Genomic DNA, 16,964 nt, shown 5'->3' with positions numbered 1-16,964 from the left:
TACTGTTCCATCGATTCTAATACTCTTTATGCTCCAGGGGTCTGGACACACTAAGGAAAAAGGGGAAGAGCTCCACTCTTGATCTACCAATAGATTCGGTCAGTCTGAGTCTGCAGGATCTGATTGGCTATTTCCAACCACCCGGAGATCACCTGGAACATGAAGACAAGCAGAACCGACTGAGAGCTCTGAAGAACCGGCAGAATCTCTTTCAGGAAGAGGTGTGTGTGTGTGTGTGTGTGTGTGTGTGTGTGTGTGTGTGTGTGTCTGTCTGTCTGTCTGTCTGTCTGTCTGTCTGTCTGTCTGTCAAAAACCCATGAATAAGTATAAACTGGGATGTTATGCTTTATAATGTTACAAAGGAATGTGTAAGGTAAAACTTAGTGCCACTCAAAGTAAAATGTTAAATAAAAGGATTATGCCAATATATGTTCCTTATGGACATTTAAGTGAATGTCACATAAGATGGCTGTTCACCTGTGATACGTGTCACAGTCACTGGTTAGATCCATGTATTCTCTGTGTACATGCTCCCTCTATGCCTGATCATTTGTTCCTCATGGCATCTATGTTTACTGTTTTGTTGATAATCTTCATGTGTAGTTAGTTTTTTTTGTAATCATCATTCAAAATATATTACACATAAACCCTTTATGTCTCAATGTTTAATGTTTGTTCTTTTAAATGTTACTCTTCCTTCTAAGTGCTTTGTAGTCATTTTATTTATTTGTTGTAGGCATGTTTTTGCTCCTATTTCTGTGACAGTGCTACATTCTCAAGCACACAGCTGACATGAACATGAATGATAAGTGAGGCCTTGACAAAGTACTCAAGACTGCAAATGTGTCAAGTTGGAATGCTGCCTTTCTCTCTTCTAACTGCAGCTGTGCCGAATAGTGTTCACCATTAAAGCCTCTGTCTGTCTCTCTTGTCCACTAAAAACCTTTCTTTTCACAAAAGCCTTTCCGTAAAATTGTATGTCTGTTGTTGTTGTTGTTGTTGTTGTTGTTGTTGTTGTTGTTGTTGTCCTGCATTTTAGCGCCATGAGATTGCTTTTAGCTTTGAAAGACACTTTATAAATACAATTTATTATTATTATTATTATTATTATTATTATTATTATTATTATTATTATTATTATTATTTACATATAATGATCTGAATCCAGCTGAATAAAGCAGTAAAAGCAACAACCTCTGTGTCTGCAGGGAATGATCAGCCTGGTGTTGGAGTGTATTGATCGTCTTCACGTCTACAGCAGTGCAGCTCATTTTGCTGAGGCAGTAGGAAGGGAGGCAGGAGAGGCCTGGAGCTCCATCCTCAACTCCCTCTACCAACTACTGGGTACACACACACATGCACACACTCTAGAAATGGTATAATCACAACAATCAAATTATATCAGATTTTACAAAGGGCTTTATGGAAAGTAATGAAAGGAAATTGATATTCATATTTTCAAAGGCATGAAACGTTTTAAATAAATAAGGTTGCAATCAGAGGACAGAGATCAACACAGATGTAGAAATAGTAATAAGTGTCAATTATTTAGTGTCAGTTGCAATATTATGTGTTATCATTATCACCTTCTATGTCATGTCTCCTCCAGCTGCACTGATCAGAGGAAACAGGAAGAACTGTGCTCAATTCTCTGGTTCCTTGGACTGGCTGATCAGTAGACTGGAGAGACTGGAGGCCTCTTCTGGTAGGTCAGGTTGTCTTTATTGAGAAAGTCACAATATACAACACTGATCATATTATCACATTATCATAAAGAGATTTTCCCAAGACGCAACAGCAGGTGAAAGAACTCTGGTCATTATGTTCAATATTTTAAAATGGCAGAAAACAAATCTTTCTTGAGTTGATAATATTGAGATATTCTAAGTTTACAGTCACAGAAGTGCAGAGTTGGCAAACCTTCTTCTCCGGTGTTATTGGATTGTTTTTGGTTGCTTTGTTTGTTGTTTTCTGGTTGGCTGATTGGATCCTTATCTACTCGTTCTCCTTAAAATGCTGCTTTTAAAAGTCCATTCTCATTGTATTTTTACAAAATGCCAACACAATGAGGCGCACAGCTGACTGTGAACAGGTCTCAGTGACCAGTTAGGAGCTACTGAAGATGATTTGTGAATACGGCTTCTGGTTTTCAATGCTTTCTGTACATATGTAGTCATTCTTACTACATAGTTTGTATTTCTAGGTATACTAGAGGTGCTTCACTGTGTGCTGGTGGAGAGTCCTGAGGCACTGAACATAATCAAAGAGGGACACATCAAATCCATTATATCTCTGCTGGACAAGCATGGGCGCAACTACAAGGTACAGACACTTACTCTATTCCTATAGATATACATAGACGCATGTGCAGTATATCTTTACATAAAAAAACTCCTATTATACACCTTGAAAGCAGTTTGAAAAGTTATGTGCAGATATTCCACAATGTATAATTGTGTGTGTAAAAAGACTTCCAGGAGTCTGTGGGCAGAGCCTGAGGCAGAGAGGAACAGTGCTGTATGAACAAGCCTGCCACAAGCAGTGATTTAAAGATTTAGGCGTATTTCTCAACTTATGGTTGTTTTAAATCCCGCAAGTGAAATACATAATATAACAACAGACATTTCTCAAGGCAAAGAAACATAGTTGTGTTCAATCAAATCCACTTCAGTTTGTGTTTGTATGTGTGTGTGCTGGTACAGTAACAAAAATATATTAAAAAACACTGACATATTATCGGGCATGTGTGTACCGTCTAGGTTCTAGATGTGTTGTGTTCTCTGTGTGTGTGTCACGGCGTGGCAGTGCGCTCCAACCAGCATCTGATCTGTGACAACCTGCTGCCAGGAAGAGATCTGCTACTGCAGACCCGCCTGATCAACCACGTAAGCAGGTATACACACGCACACACGCACACGCACACACACACACAGTTGTCATTCTAACACAATAGAAGGTATTTTTCAGACGGATCATTGACAGTCTCTTCTTCATCTCCCCAACAGCATGCGTCCCAACATCTTCTTGGGAGTCAGTGATGGCTCTGCTCAGTACAGGAAGTGGTACTATGAGCTGATTGTGGATCAGGCACTGCCGTTTGTCACAGCAGAGGCTTCTCACCTCAGGGTGGGTTGGGCCAACACCAGCGGCTATGCACCCTACCCTAGCGGGGGCGAGGGGTGGGGAGGCAATGGAGTGGGCGATGACCTCTACTCCTATGGCTTTGATGGCCTCCATCTCTGGTCAGGTGAGGTGTTTGTGCGTGTATGTGTGTGTATTGAGAGAGAGGATGATAATACAGCTAGGTATGGCTGGTGTACATCTTTCTGGACAACATCATTAAGAAGACAACATTCTATGAAAAGCATTCACTGCATATGCTTTGATGTTAATAACTCACACAAACAAACTTTTCACACCGCACTTCGGGTTAGCATCGACTTCGTAGGGTTATCACCTGTAAATGACTAAACAAGGGGCTAAAAGTTGCCGATGTGAACCGGGGCTAAAGTAAACAATGGAATTTGCGTCTCGTTCTTGTTGTCCAATCACAATGCACATTTAACGCAGTGACATGTAAATCGTACAGCCCTGGGCTTAGGTGAACCCTGGGTTAATATTAATGTTTGTGTGTTTGAAATGGCTAACGTTTAAAATATGCAGTGTCCTTGCAACAGATGATGAAAATGGAGTCAGGTGGTTCCAAATGGCAGATTCAAAATTCAGATGCTCACATGTTGCAGACTCAAACTCTGTCTTGACTGTGCAGGCTGCATTGCGCGGACTGTTAGCTCACCCAACCAGCATCTCCTGAGAGCAGAGGATGTGGTAAGCTGCTGCCTGGACCTCAGTGTACCCAGTATCTCCTTCAGGATCAACGGCCAGCCGGTTCAAGGCATGTTTGAGAACTTCAACTCTGACGGCCTCTTCTTCCCTGTGGCCAGCTTCTCTGCAGGAGTCAAGTCAGTGCTTTACTGAAAACAGTTCACACCAAATGAAAATTCACTTATTGTCTCCCCCCCATGTCAGAGAAAACTGAAGTACATTTTGCCTGACCGTCAAACATATAACCATACAAGTATAAACAGGTGGTAAATGACCTTCACCTTCACTGTGAGGCCAAAAAAACTCTCTCAAGTTACACTATTTGGTAATTACCAGCGAGATGTAAACTGTATAAGCTTAATGCACCACATTGCATATTGATTTGAATATGTATTATCATTCTAAGGTCCATTTGTAGAAATTCAGTGTGACACAATTAGAGTTAACATATTTTATAATGTTTATTTACATCTGGTTAAAAGTAAGACTGCACAAAAAAAGGCAACAGCAATAATACAGAGGAATAAATACTAGAACTACCAGAGTAAAAATAATCAGAGTAAAAATAAATGGATTTCTTACAAACACCAAAATAAACTCCGTTATTGTATTTCTGCAAGTGGTTTGTGATAATTTTGGCTTTTTAAATAGCTTTTTACCTTTTTTATATAACTTTTCTAACTATATAATCTAAATTGTAGAGAATGCTGAAATCTGAGCAGCCATACTAACAAAACAAAGTCTAATACTGTTCAGTTCACTTACTGGATTTGTTGGTTGTACAGTATTTAGGAAATGAAATAAATATATTTTTCCATTTTGAAATCATACCCTTTAAACCATAATCTTCCCTCTCGTCATCTTTCTCACTGCAGGGTGCGTTTCCTCCTTGGCGGTCGTCATGGGGAGTTTAAGTTCCTCCCTCCTCCAGGTTATGCTCCTTGCTATGAGGCAGTGTTGCCCCGGGAGAAGCTGAAGCTGGAGGCCAGTCAGGACCAGACTGCAGCCAGACACCTGCTGGGACCCACCGTCACTTTGAGCCAGGCAGCCTTCACCCCTACACCTGTGGACACCAGCCAGGTAAGGACACAATACAGAATGTAACGAAACGTTACACAAATCATTTTTTAAAAATATTTCATTACTATGAGATGTTATTTCATCCTGCTTCATGAGTTCAGGTCATTTTTATGAGTTCAGGTCAGGACGTCCGATACGATTGTAAATTGTGTGTGTGTGTGTGTGTGTGTGTGTGTGTGTGAAGATTGTGCTGCCCCCTCACTTAGAGAGGATCAGGGAGAAGCTTGCAGAAAACATCCATGAACTGTGGGTGATGAACAAGATAGAACTGGGCTGGACCTACGGTGCAGTGAGTATCAGACAGACATATTGTTTATCAAGCACTGATTATAACTCCATTTCTTTTTTACATTAATTTGATGGAAATTGAACAAGTTGGTTTCATGCTTGAATAAGTGAATAAGCACTTTCAACACAATACAACTCTAAATGAAATGCCGTCAGATAAATGTAAAAGCTGCACAAAGGTAAACATGCACAGAGAGAAATTAGATGCAGGTCTTGTTCACTGAGCTGGTATACATCTTTTATGTAAGTATCATCTCCTATGCTCAAAGAAAATAATAAAATAATGCTTTTTTGCTTGCAAAATAATAAAAGATCAATTGTGCAACCACAGTTTCCTCCTTATATTTATACTTTTATGTCAACTTTGTGGATGAATGAATGACTATCAAGCACTTGGATTTAACCTCTTACAAGTCCAACTTAAAATCCTGCCATTCAATGCTTGGTCACTGTCAGATCGTATAAAGTAGACAGCACTCTTTACCTAATATGATTAAACTAATGCATAAAATGCATTTTAAATTAGAATTAATTAATTCATATTTAAAGCCTTAACTGAAAATGAAGTTTACAAATCTCTCAATGCAGCTTGTTAGAGAACAGACAGCAGTCTTTGCAACTCATTTCTGTTTTCCAGCAGCGACATCGCACCAGGTGCTAAATGCATCTCTTTCCGTAAATGTGCTGTCATGTGTGAATGAGATGACAGAACTGAACAGAAACTTTATCGCTGTCCTGACTTGGGGCGACATCACCTTTTATAACATTACAGTTACCTGTGAGATTCTGTTCATTTTCATTATCACTACTACAGATGTTCAACCAGGCATCCCTAACAGGCTGAAGCTCAATGCTTAGTTGGCAGAGCTTCAACATAACCTAGTTTTCCAACTCAAGGTCATTAGATATTCCTATAAATCCAGAGTTTTCCAGGCACTGCAGTCATATAACCAAATCCAATCAGTCAGTCATATCCACCTCTGTGGCTCCTTCAGTGCACAGCCTCAGCCCCAGAAGGGTCCTCGCTTATTGAACTGTCGGGAGCTGGGCCTGGTACTTCTCACAGTATATTAAGAAACGACACATCACTTCCCAAACAGTCAGAAGTGAAACTTATTACAGAACGGAGCACGTCAAAACATTGTTTTAAAGTTAGGTGCATGTAACTCCAGTTCTATAACTACATGCGTCCAGGTGTCCCATGGTTCTGTGTCCTGAGATCAAAGAGGGCCAAGCAACAGGCTCCCTTACTGTCCTAACCTTTGCTTCTTTTTTTCTTTCTTTTTTACATGCGTCTGTGTGTTTCAGGTGCGAGATGATAACAAGCGCCAACACCCCTGTCTGGTGGAGTTTTCAAAGCTTCCTGAACAAGAAGGAAGCTACAACTTACAGATGTCTCTGGAGACTCTCAAGTAATGCATCAGTGCAGTGAGCAACATACGATATGACAACTAGATTAAAATCGACATAAATACACATTATGTGTTCATACTGTAGCAAACTATAGCATTCTTTTCTGTGGACTAGGGTTACCTCACTAAGTAAGTGTTCATGCAGTATGTAGGAGTGAAGGTGATGGTAACATGTTTGGGTCAGTATCAAACACCTGAACACTAAATGACGTGTTTGATCATGTTTGTTTGTGTGTTACAGAACTCTCCTTGCCTTAGGTTGCCATGTTGGCCTAGCAGATGAATACGCTGTAGAGAAAGTCAAGAGCATGAAACTGTCACCAACGTAAGTCACCTCAAACATCAGTATAATAAAAAATAAGTAATGCCGCAAGTTAAGTTCGTTAAATTAAATTCAAGTTCAAGTTTTATTTCTCATGTAGGTTAACACAGGGTCAACGGTACAATGAAATGTGTTTGAGAGTCAACAAGGACAAGATGCCTGATGGTTAAAATCTATCTGTGCAGCTATGAGTTGTCCGGTGGTTATAAACCTGCTCCTCTGGACCTGAGTCATATCAAACTGACCTCCACCCAGGAAGCCATGGTGGACAAACTGGCTGAGAATGCACACAACGTCTGGGCAAGAGATCGCATCCGCCAGGGCTGGACCTATGGCATCCAACAGGTAGGAGACAGTTACACAATATGTAACACTGTGCGCTGTGTGTTGGTTTGTTCATATGTTGAGACAGAGAGTGATGACTTTGTGTTTCCTATATATCTGAACGTCACTTGTTGAGGGGCAGTTTGACAGTCGGGTCACCTGTGATTGGCTGACTGGTCTACTCCACAGATGTATTGAAGTGTACACAGCAAGACGGTCTGCTTCAACCCCTAGCTGTCCTGTGTATGTTTTTGATGTGTCTGTTGATTCATAATGTAAATGACACAACAAGCTACACAGATTTGCTGCTGGATATGACGTCCTATGGGGTTCGCTGTAACACAGAACCACCCCAAGCTTGGGGACCATCTCTACCCTTGGAGGGGGAAATTCATAGAGGGCACACCTTCAGGTACTGTATTGGGCCAATCACAGCCATGCCATCTCAGTGGGTTCTTCCATACTGAGTGTAAATATTCAAACTGAGGTGCATTTATTTTAAACAAAGAGGAAAAAGACGAGAAGCAATAGAAAGGTAAATCAGTTGTAAGATGACGCTGACAGTTTCATCTTTAAACAGGCAACCCAGAATATACGTAGGTTGCTCGTTTTTCATTCAAAGGCAATATCACAATTTAGTTATATGGCTCGGGATAATACTGAAGATGGAATGCTTTCATCAATTCACCCAGTTGGCTGACATGAACCAATGGTTATCCCCATGCACAAAGAAAAACTCATTTATTACAGTTTGCTTTGCTTGCTTACTGGCGCTATAAGGGTAGCAAACAAACTGTAAGAAATTAGTTATTTACCTTACTTTAACCTAACCTTACTTTAACCTAATCTTTTTTTAGAGGGGAAGTGGTGGGGGAAAGGGGATGTTCTGGGGTAATAAAAAGTCAACATTCTATGCCACATAGAAGTGGTGTGCATCATCTGAAATCTGTGAAGCTGAACATTAGTTTGAGATTCAGCTCAGCACTGTGTGTTATGTTGTTGTAGTCAGAAATCAGAAATATAAATTAATGAATGAATTAAAATACATTTTGAAAGTGTATACAGGCTTGCTCTAGTGTGTCTCTATACCACTTGTTACACAGATTTGGTGCTAAATTTAAGCATTTTTTACCACTTGAGAATTGATTTTAAAAATGGTAAGAAATCCCTTCAAGACACCAAAACCCAGAGGAACACCATATAAAAATTCATGCTGTGATTTCGTATCAAAAACCCCTTATTGTAAATATATTTAGGAAAGGCAAACATTCACTGAATGCCATATGTCTGTGTTTTGTTGGTATCCTAGAGCTCACAACAGATCATTTTAGACAGTGAGGTCCAGTTTAAAAATATGGTCTCACTACAATGAAATGGCTACAATGGGAACTTACATCTTGACTCATGAATATAGTTGGGCTTATTGGATCCAAAAGAGTCTAAGCTTTCCAGAACAGGCCCTTCAAAAAATCATTGCGATCCCAAGGCTTTCCTCAACATATTCAAGGGCGCGGCGTAGTCGAAGGAGGAGTGGGCGTGGTCGAAGGAGGAGTGGGCTGCTTCCCCTGCTATCCGGGGAAGGTCAGCTGGCCGCAGCCGGCCAGAGTCCTCCAGACATTGTTAGGACCAGCTCTGGAGAAATGTGTCCTGGACCAGCTGGGCAGCACGCCAGAGGGACACCGCCGCCGGCTCCGGGGCCTGCCCTTAGAGGACGCTGACCGGCCTTTCTCCTTCGCGCAGCAACTCCTCAACGCAGCAAGGCGCTATGCTCCAGCCGGGAACTAGCTCCACGGAGGACGTCGTCGAGCAGGTGGCGCTATAGCAGCTTGCCGCCGGTCTGCCACCCTCCACAGCAAACTAGGTGCAGCGGGCTGGCCTGTCCTAGTCCCAAGGAGGAGGTTCCCTCCCACCATTGGCACTGCTCCTGCCCAGCCACCCTCTTTTCCTTTTAATTCACCCCCTGATGTTGTTTTTCCCCAGGACCCAGTTGACGTGTCCGGTCGCCCAGCACCACGGAGAGCTCCTAAGGTGCCAGGGCAGGGGTGCTGGCGCTGCGGGCAGCCCGGCCACTCCCGACGGGAATGTCCGCTGATGGAGGTTGGGCAGCTGGTCCGGGTTGTAGCGCCGCCAGACTCCTCCCCCGGTCCGGAAGGGACGTACCGTTTTCCGGTATGTATACAGGGGGGTATCGACAAAGTTCAGTTGTACTCAGACCATGATCCACCAGCGCTTGGTTCGGCCTGGAGCGTTGCTGGAGGCATCATGGGTGAGGGTGAGGTGTGTGCATGGAGATATTCACGAGTATCCAGTGGTGACCCTTACTATTTTGTTTAAAGGGAAAAAGCATAAGGTTAAGGCTGGTGTTAGTAACTGCCTCACGCACCCCCTGATCCTCGGAACCAATTGGCCGGGGTTTGATAGGCTAGCAGGATAAACTGCAGGTGTGCGTTCACGTGCGTTAGGGAAATGTTAGTTGTGTGCGGTGTTCAATGGGGAGACGGAGGCGGGGGTTGCCGTCGAGGGGAGAGCGGGGCCAGAGGAGGCTAATGCTGATCTTCCCCTGTCCCCGCTGTTACGTCCGGTGGAGGACTTTCCCCTCGAGCAGTCTTGGGACGAGACCCTCGGTCATGCTTTCGAGCAGGTAGTGAGTGTGGATGGCTCTCCACTACACCCGAACGGCGAACGCCGCACTGACTCACCCCCACTTTACGGTGATTAGGGACAGGCTATACCGTGTGAGCCGTGACACACAGACAGGGGAGGAAAACACCCAGTTGTTGGTGCCGAAAAGCCTGGAAAACCATTTCCCGGCGGCTCATCATAACCCCATGTCCGGATGTGAAGCGTTGGTGTGCGTCCTGCCACAAATGTCAGCTGGCCACCCCAAAAGCGCTTTTGCGCCCACTCCCATTAATTGAGGTACCATTCTAAATAATTGGCATGAACCTCATTGGGCCATTAGACCGCGGAGGCAGTACTGCTGCGTAGTATCTAAGCAAAGAGTGTGGCACAGGCACTGTTCCATGTTATCTCCCGAGTTGGGATCCCGAAAGAGATCTTAACTGACCAGGACACGTCCTTTATGTCACACACATTATGCAAACTGTAGGGACTTCTTGACGTGCGCTCCATTAGGACTAGTGTCTTCCATCCGTAGACAGATGGGCTGGTGGAGCAGTTTAACAAAACGCTGAAGAACATGGTACGTAAATTCATTCACGAGGATAGCCGTAATTAGGATAAATGGTTTGACCCTCTGTTGTTCACAGTATGGGAAGTTCCCCAGGCCTCCACAGGATTTTCTCCCTTTGAGCTGTTGTTCGGCAGGAAGCCTCGGTGTTTTGGACCTGGTTAAAGAAAACTGGGAGGAGGGTCCAGGCACGAGCAAGAATGAAGTTCAGTACGTCCTGGAAGTGATAGCAAAACTCCATTCACTGGGACAGTTATCACGGGAGAATTTTCTCCAAGCTCAGGAACGTCAGAAGCGCCTGTATAACGAAGGCAGATGGGTCAATGCGGTTCTGCGTGGACTATCGCAGGGTGAATGAGGTGTCCAAATTTGATGCATACCCGATGCCCCGGGTCGACAAACTCCTGGATCGGCTGGGCACGGCTCGTTTTTACACAACACTGACTTTAACAAAGGGCTACTGGCAGACTGCCCTGTCTCCAGAGTCCAAGGAAAAAACGGCCTTCTCCACTCAGTACGGATTTTACTAATTTGTGACTCTTCCGTTCGGGTTATTTGGCGCCCCAGCCACCTTCCAGCGGCTCAAGGACCGGGTGCTGCGGCCCCACTCTGCATATGCTGCTGCCTACCTGGATGATGTCATCATCTACAGCGAGACGTGGGAGCAGCATATGCAGCATGTGGGGGCAGTGCTTGAGTCCCTGAGGAGAGCGGGGCTCACGGCTAACCCAAAGAAGTATGCGGTTGGCCGGAGGGAGGTACGGTATCTGGGGTAACACTTGGGCGGCGGGCAGGTGCAGCCACAGCTAGATTTATGGAGGTTTATGGGGCTGGCGGCCTATTACAGGCGGTTTATTCCGGACTTCTCTGAGGTGACCAGACCCCTGACCGACCTGACCCGGAAGGGTGCCTCAAATCCGGTCCAGTGGACAGAGCAGTGTCAGCTGGCATTTGAGGTAAAGCGGGCTCTCTGTGGTAAGCCACCACTGTTCTTCCCTAACTTTGCTCTCCCTTTTGTTTTGCAGACGGACACCACGGACAGTGGGCTGGGGGCTGTCTTGTCCCAGGAGGTGGAGGGGGTTGACCGCCCCGTGCTGTACATCGGTCGGAAGCTGGCTCAGCGGGAGACGAGGTACAGCACGGTGGAAAAAGAGTGCCTCGCCATACGGTGGGCAGTCGGCGCCCTGCATAATTATAATTATAATTATCTCCTGGGAAGTGCCTTCACCCTCTGGTCGGACCATGCCCCGCTCCAGTGGCTCCACCGCATGTAGGATGCCAACGCCCAGATCACTTGTTGGTATCTGGCGTTACAGCCCTTTAACTTTAACACAGGCCGGGTAACCAGATGGTCGTGGCGGACTTCCTCTCGCGCTCGGTGTGTGTGTGTGTGTGTGTGTGGGTTGGCTTGCGGACGGTGGAGCCCCGGCCGGTGGAGCTCCGGCCTGTTGGGCCGTGGGGGTATGTGGCAGTGGGGTGTGGTCATGGCGCCGCCTGCTGGGGAGAGTCAGGAGTGGCTCAGCTGGGGATCAGACAGCTGGACAGAATCAGGTAATCAGCGACACTATATAAGTATGAGGGTAACCTGGTTCTAAGCTCTTGAAGTAGACTGATTCCTTGAGGGCTGATGAGAGAGGCTCACGGCCACACCACCCTGAAACCACCCGAGCTCCTCCCGTGTGGAGAATTGTTGTTTTAGCTGCCTGAAAAGGCCAAGCATTTTTGGAATAAACTGTTCCTTTTTCCTGTACCTCCTCTGCTGTCGTTTTTATCTGGCTGTGGACAGGAATCTTCCACATTGGTTATTTACTTGTATTCTTCTGACCTGTCTCTCTTCTCAGGATGTGAAGAATCGTAGAAACCCTCGTCTGGTGCCCTACATTCTGCTGGATGAGAGAACCAAGAAGTCCAACAAAGACAGTCTGAGAGAGGCCGTCAGAACTCTGCTGGGATATGGATACAACCTGGAAGCTCCTGACCAGGACCATGGTAAAATACATACCCTCCATTGTGTCACTTCATTCAATTAATTTTTTTTTTTTTTTGTATAATATCTTTTAGGGGAAACTGACTACCTTCATTATACAAAAGTACAACATATTATGAAAAGACGTTATTGTTTCCATGATGATGTACCAATGAGATTGCTTTTACGTTCCCTCCCTGCCTTCTTTTCATCCAGCAGCTCAATCTGACCCCAGCAACATATCTGTTGAGAGGTTCCGCATTTACAGAGCAGAAAAAACTTACTGTGTTAATGCAGGGAAGTGGTACTTTGAGCTGGAGGTAAGAAAATACATAAGAAATATGATAGTATTGCTCTTTAGATATTAACTATTAGGATGTAACAAAGTAGTTTTCATAACAATGCCCTACTCTGATCTAAAGTGTACTGGGTAGTACAATCGAATGAAGAAGTGATAAAACCTTTGTTTCTTGATCCACTGTAATCTGCACACACCGAACCAATAAACTTGTTTAGTGTCAAATGTCCCCATAACATCAACCGATGGCAGGACACAGCTGTTGCCAAGTTATCACACTGAGCTTTTACTGGTCCTAAACTGGATATTACACAGTTCCTGCTTTTCCTCCAGGTATTAACAGCAGGAGAGATGAGAGTGGGCTGGGCCAGGCCAGGATGCCTCCCTGACCAGGAGCTGGGATCTGATGACCAGGCATTTGTCTTCGATGGCTTAAAGGTGGCTGGATTTTTCTTTGCTCCACACGTTCTTTTTGTTTAGTTTATTGGCACTGCAGTCGAACAATTTCCTTTTTTATATTATTGTCCAAATTAGGCATTAATGCGGAAAGTTTTTTCTCTTAGGTCCAGCGCTGGCACCAGGGTAATGAACACTTTGGGCGTGCCTGGCAGACGGGGGATGTGGTGGGCTGCATGGTGGATCTGAACGAACACACCATGATGTTCACACTTAATGGAGAAGTGCTACTAGATGATTCTGGATCTGAACTAGCCTTCAAGGACTTTGAAGTTGGTGAAGGTCAGTGCTGCATTATAGACAATAACCACACAAAACTTTAAAGGCCCTGATGTACCAAGCCGACATAAAAGTAGTAGTGGCAACGACTACAGCCAATGACCAACAAGCATATACGTACTGCGCCTGCGTGAATGGCAATAACTCTGCACAACAGCAGTTTAGTCTGAAATCTCCGGGATTGTGTTATAGTCTGGACGGGTAGAAACATAGACTCTTGAAAACAATGCAGACACCCACGTGGGCTTTCTGATTGAGTCTTAATAGTCACGACTTTGTCACGCCCCTATCACGTGACCCTTTTCCAAAAAAAAAAACCTTGTCTACTCGTGGCTAATTCATCCCGTATTTGATTTGCAATGACTCCAACCTTATGTGTTAATTTCAGTTACAGTTTCACCTCATTGTAGGTCGAAGCAAAGAAATTGCCGGTCTTACTTTTTACCATTGCTGTTCTTCCTCCGTAGTATTTTCTGCAATTAAGCAACCAACCGCTGACGAGAATCTGCTTCCCGTTCATACCAGAACGCGCATGCCCTGTGTATGTGAAAGGTCATGTGATATGTGTTTTCAGACATGTTAGTATTGACAGAGATTAGTTCTGAAACAGTGCTAAAATGCTTGTGTGCACAGACATGGTGTAGGTGTAGCCTTATGGGTGAAGCTGAGTTATCTTCACACCAGCTGACAAACTTCTCAACCTCATCTCTGTAAGTCAGCTGCTTTGTAATGTGATGTAAGGCGCCTATGGGAAGTTTTTTCAAACATTTTTTCAAAGATGAAAGGACATTGGGAATACCTGCAGTTAGCTGTGTAACATGTAATTGTTAAATCAGTGCTTTATAGTCTTTTAAAAGGTTCCTCCATGGATAGTGTTCCAGGTAGTAATACACATCTTAGTAAAACTTCATCTCAGTATATGATCTCTTCTGTTCATCTCCAGGTTTTATCCCAGTGTCCAGTCTGGGTGTGTGTCAGGTGGGGAGAATGAACTTTGGTAAAGATGTCAGCACTCTGAAGTACTTCACCATCTGTGGCCTGCAGGAAGGCTACGAACCTTTTGCTGTCAACATGAACCGGGACGTCACCATGTGGCTCAGCAAGAGGCTCCCTCAGTTTGTTCCTGTCCCCCCCAACCACCAACATATAGAGGTGAGGGGGTCCACTGCAGGAAACTGCTAGCACCTGGTAGAATCTGCTTTAGGTTTTTAGTAGAACTGTTAATGGCATTGGCCTGAGATCTGGACTGAAATGTATCCCTTCAGAAATTTTTCAAGATATGTCTTAATATGATTTGTGTTGTATAGTTTCCCTCCACAACTTAAAAATTAAGCTGAGCTGAAAAATGTACAGTATAGACAGAACAATGTTTTTTCAATTTTTCCTTCTTTTTCAGGTGACAAGAATAGATGGGACAGGGGAATCGTGTCCTTGCCTAAAGGTCACCCAGAGGTCATTTGGCTCACAAAACAGTTACACTGACATTACCTTGTACAGATTGAGCATGCCCATCGAATGTGCAGAATCCTTCTCAAGATCCTCACCTAACGACAGCCTCTTCTCACCAAAGAGGGTAACAGCACCACAAACATCCTGACATGTACTCATATATACACATATGTCAGACAGATAGATGTATTAGCAATGACCGATAGATACTTGTGTGGAACAAACACTCAAATGCAATCCATGTTGTGAAGCAGTTTCCTCCACTGCCGCAAGTTGAATTTATTGTATATTCTGCTGCTTCACATTATCTTGAATTGCTTTAGTCAACTGCATACTGTACATATCATTGTTCATAGAACTATTAAAGAAAAGCTCACCACAACCCCATTTACTACTCACATTTACCTGCAAGTGTGAACAGTAGGGTTGGATATATGATTGAGAATATGTGTGGTGTGTTTGCTCTCTGTTTCTGCAGGAGCTAGAGGACTTTGAAACTGTGTCAGACTTTGAGGTCCTGATGAAGTCTTCTAATGGTCACAACGGTCCCAATGGACCTGAGAGAGACGAATTTAACAACCACAAAGATTATAACCAGGAGAAGCCCTCCAAACTTAAGCAACGGTAATCTCTGTGTTTCTTCATATCAACGCTAATGATTACAGACTTTAATAACAATCAGTTTTTTATATATATATATATATATATATATATATATATATATATATATATATATATATATATATATATATATATATATATATATATATATATATATATATATATATATATATATATATATATATATATATATATATATATATATATATATATATATATATATATATATATATATATATATATATAACTGTTGCTCTCTAATTTCTACCATTCTATCATTGTGTTTGATCACTATTTTTAAAATGTATAAACATAAACTAAACATTTCACCTACCAGGTTCATGTTGAAGAAGAACAAGCCAGACAGTTGTCCATCATCTGCCCGTCTGTCAGAGGATGTGATGGCTGATGACAGAGATGAATATGAATTCCTCATGCAAGCCTCTACTGTAAGACAATACATATACAAAACACTTGCATGCAATTTACATGTTACTGGTAACGAGTAGCTCCCCAATCCAATAGGTCAAGTAAAGCTAAAGATGCACAAGGTGGTTTTGAAATGAATAAATCATAAATATAATACATACAGGTTTGAAAAAAGTGTTTCAGTTCAGTCATTATTTTTGTTATACAAATTTAATTTTTTTATATTTTGTATGTTATGAAGGTCTCAGGTGTTTAGCAAATTATGTTTACCCCTGCACCTGAAAGCAGTTTTCACTCAAGTGTTCTTTACATGTATTGATTTAGTGTTTCATAATACGGGTGTTATGGGACTTTTGAGAAAGTAACTGTGATCAAGAGCAATGCAATGAAACTTGACTTGGTTGCACCTCTCTTTCTGTGCAGCACTACTACTCTGTGCGGATCTTCCCTGGTCAGGAGCCCAGCAGTGTTTGGGTGGGCTGGGTAACCTCTGACTTCCATCAGTACGACCCAGGCTTCGAGCTAAACAATGTCCGAACTGTCACTGTTACCCTGGGAGATGAGAAGGGAAAAGTTCATGAAAGGTTAGTCAAGTTGCACTCAATCCATATCTTAGGGTACATTCTTAGATTTGTATAACTTTATGTTGACATTATATGATTTCAGTGACAAGTACATTTTTAACCTTACATGAGGAACAGTAACTATTACATAGTGTGTTCTTTCAGTATAAAGCGTGTTAACTGTTAGATGGTATGTTCTTTCAGTATAAAGCGCAGTAACTATTACATAGTGTGTTCTTTCAGTATAAAGCGTGTTAACTGTTACATGGTGTGTTCTTTCAGTATAAAGCACAGTAACTGTTACGGGTGTGTTCTTTTAGTATAAAGCAGAGTAACTGTTACATGGTGTGTTCTTTCAGTATAAAGCGCAGTAACTGTTACATGGTGTGTTCTTTCAGTATAAAGCAGAGTAACTGTTACATGGTGTGTTCTTTTAGTATAAAGTGCAGTAACTGTTACATG

General features: G+C 43.1%; 1 protein-coding gene across 1 annotated transcript in view; it reads left to right on the top strand.

Annotated features, from left to right (window-relative positions):
* The window catches only part of ryr2a (ryanodine receptor 2a (cardiac)), a 184,866-nt gene that overhangs the window by 85,783 nt on the left and 82,119 nt on the right, over positions 1-16,964 (top strand). The window contains exons 14-34 of the mRNA XM_029456240.1: positions 38-221; positions 1,209-1,344; positions 1,610-1,705; positions 2,204-2,322; positions 2,760-2,893; positions 3,006-3,247; positions 3,770-3,962; positions 4,701-4,905; positions 5,090-5,194; positions 6,502-6,605; positions 6,847-6,930; positions 7,113-7,272; positions 12,283-12,430; positions 12,624-12,727; positions 13,039-13,143; positions 13,269-13,443; positions 14,384-14,592; positions 14,837-15,013; positions 15,368-15,513; positions 15,848-15,959; positions 16,363-16,523. Of these exons, the coding sequence (XP_029312100.1) occupies positions 38-221; positions 1,209-1,344; positions 1,610-1,705; positions 2,204-2,322; positions 2,760-2,893; positions 3,006-3,247; positions 3,770-3,962; positions 4,701-4,905; positions 5,090-5,194; positions 6,502-6,605; positions 6,847-6,930; positions 7,113-7,272; positions 12,283-12,430; positions 12,624-12,727; positions 13,039-13,143; positions 13,269-13,443; positions 14,384-14,592; positions 14,837-15,013; positions 15,368-15,513; positions 15,848-15,959; positions 16,363-16,523 (3,099 nt within the window). The remainder of the gene's footprint in view (positions 1-37; positions 222-1,208; positions 1,345-1,609; positions 1,706-2,203; positions 2,323-2,759; positions 2,894-3,005; positions 3,248-3,769; positions 3,963-4,700; positions 4,906-5,089; positions 5,195-6,501; positions 6,606-6,846; positions 6,931-7,112; positions 7,273-12,282; positions 12,431-12,623; positions 12,728-13,038; positions 13,144-13,268; positions 13,444-14,383; positions 14,593-14,836; positions 15,014-15,367; positions 15,514-15,847; positions 15,960-16,362; positions 16,524-16,964) is intronic.

Source organism: Cottoperca gobio, chromosome 19, assembly GCF_900634415.1.
Source record: "Cottoperca gobio chromosome 19, fCotGob3.1, whole genome shotgun sequence".
NCBI classification, from domain to species: Eukaryota; Metazoa; Chordata; class Actinopteri; order Perciformes; family Bovichtidae; genus Cottoperca; species Cottoperca gobio.
Note: the sequence above shows the minus strand (reverse complement) of the source record. Positions and strands in the feature narration are given on the sequence as shown.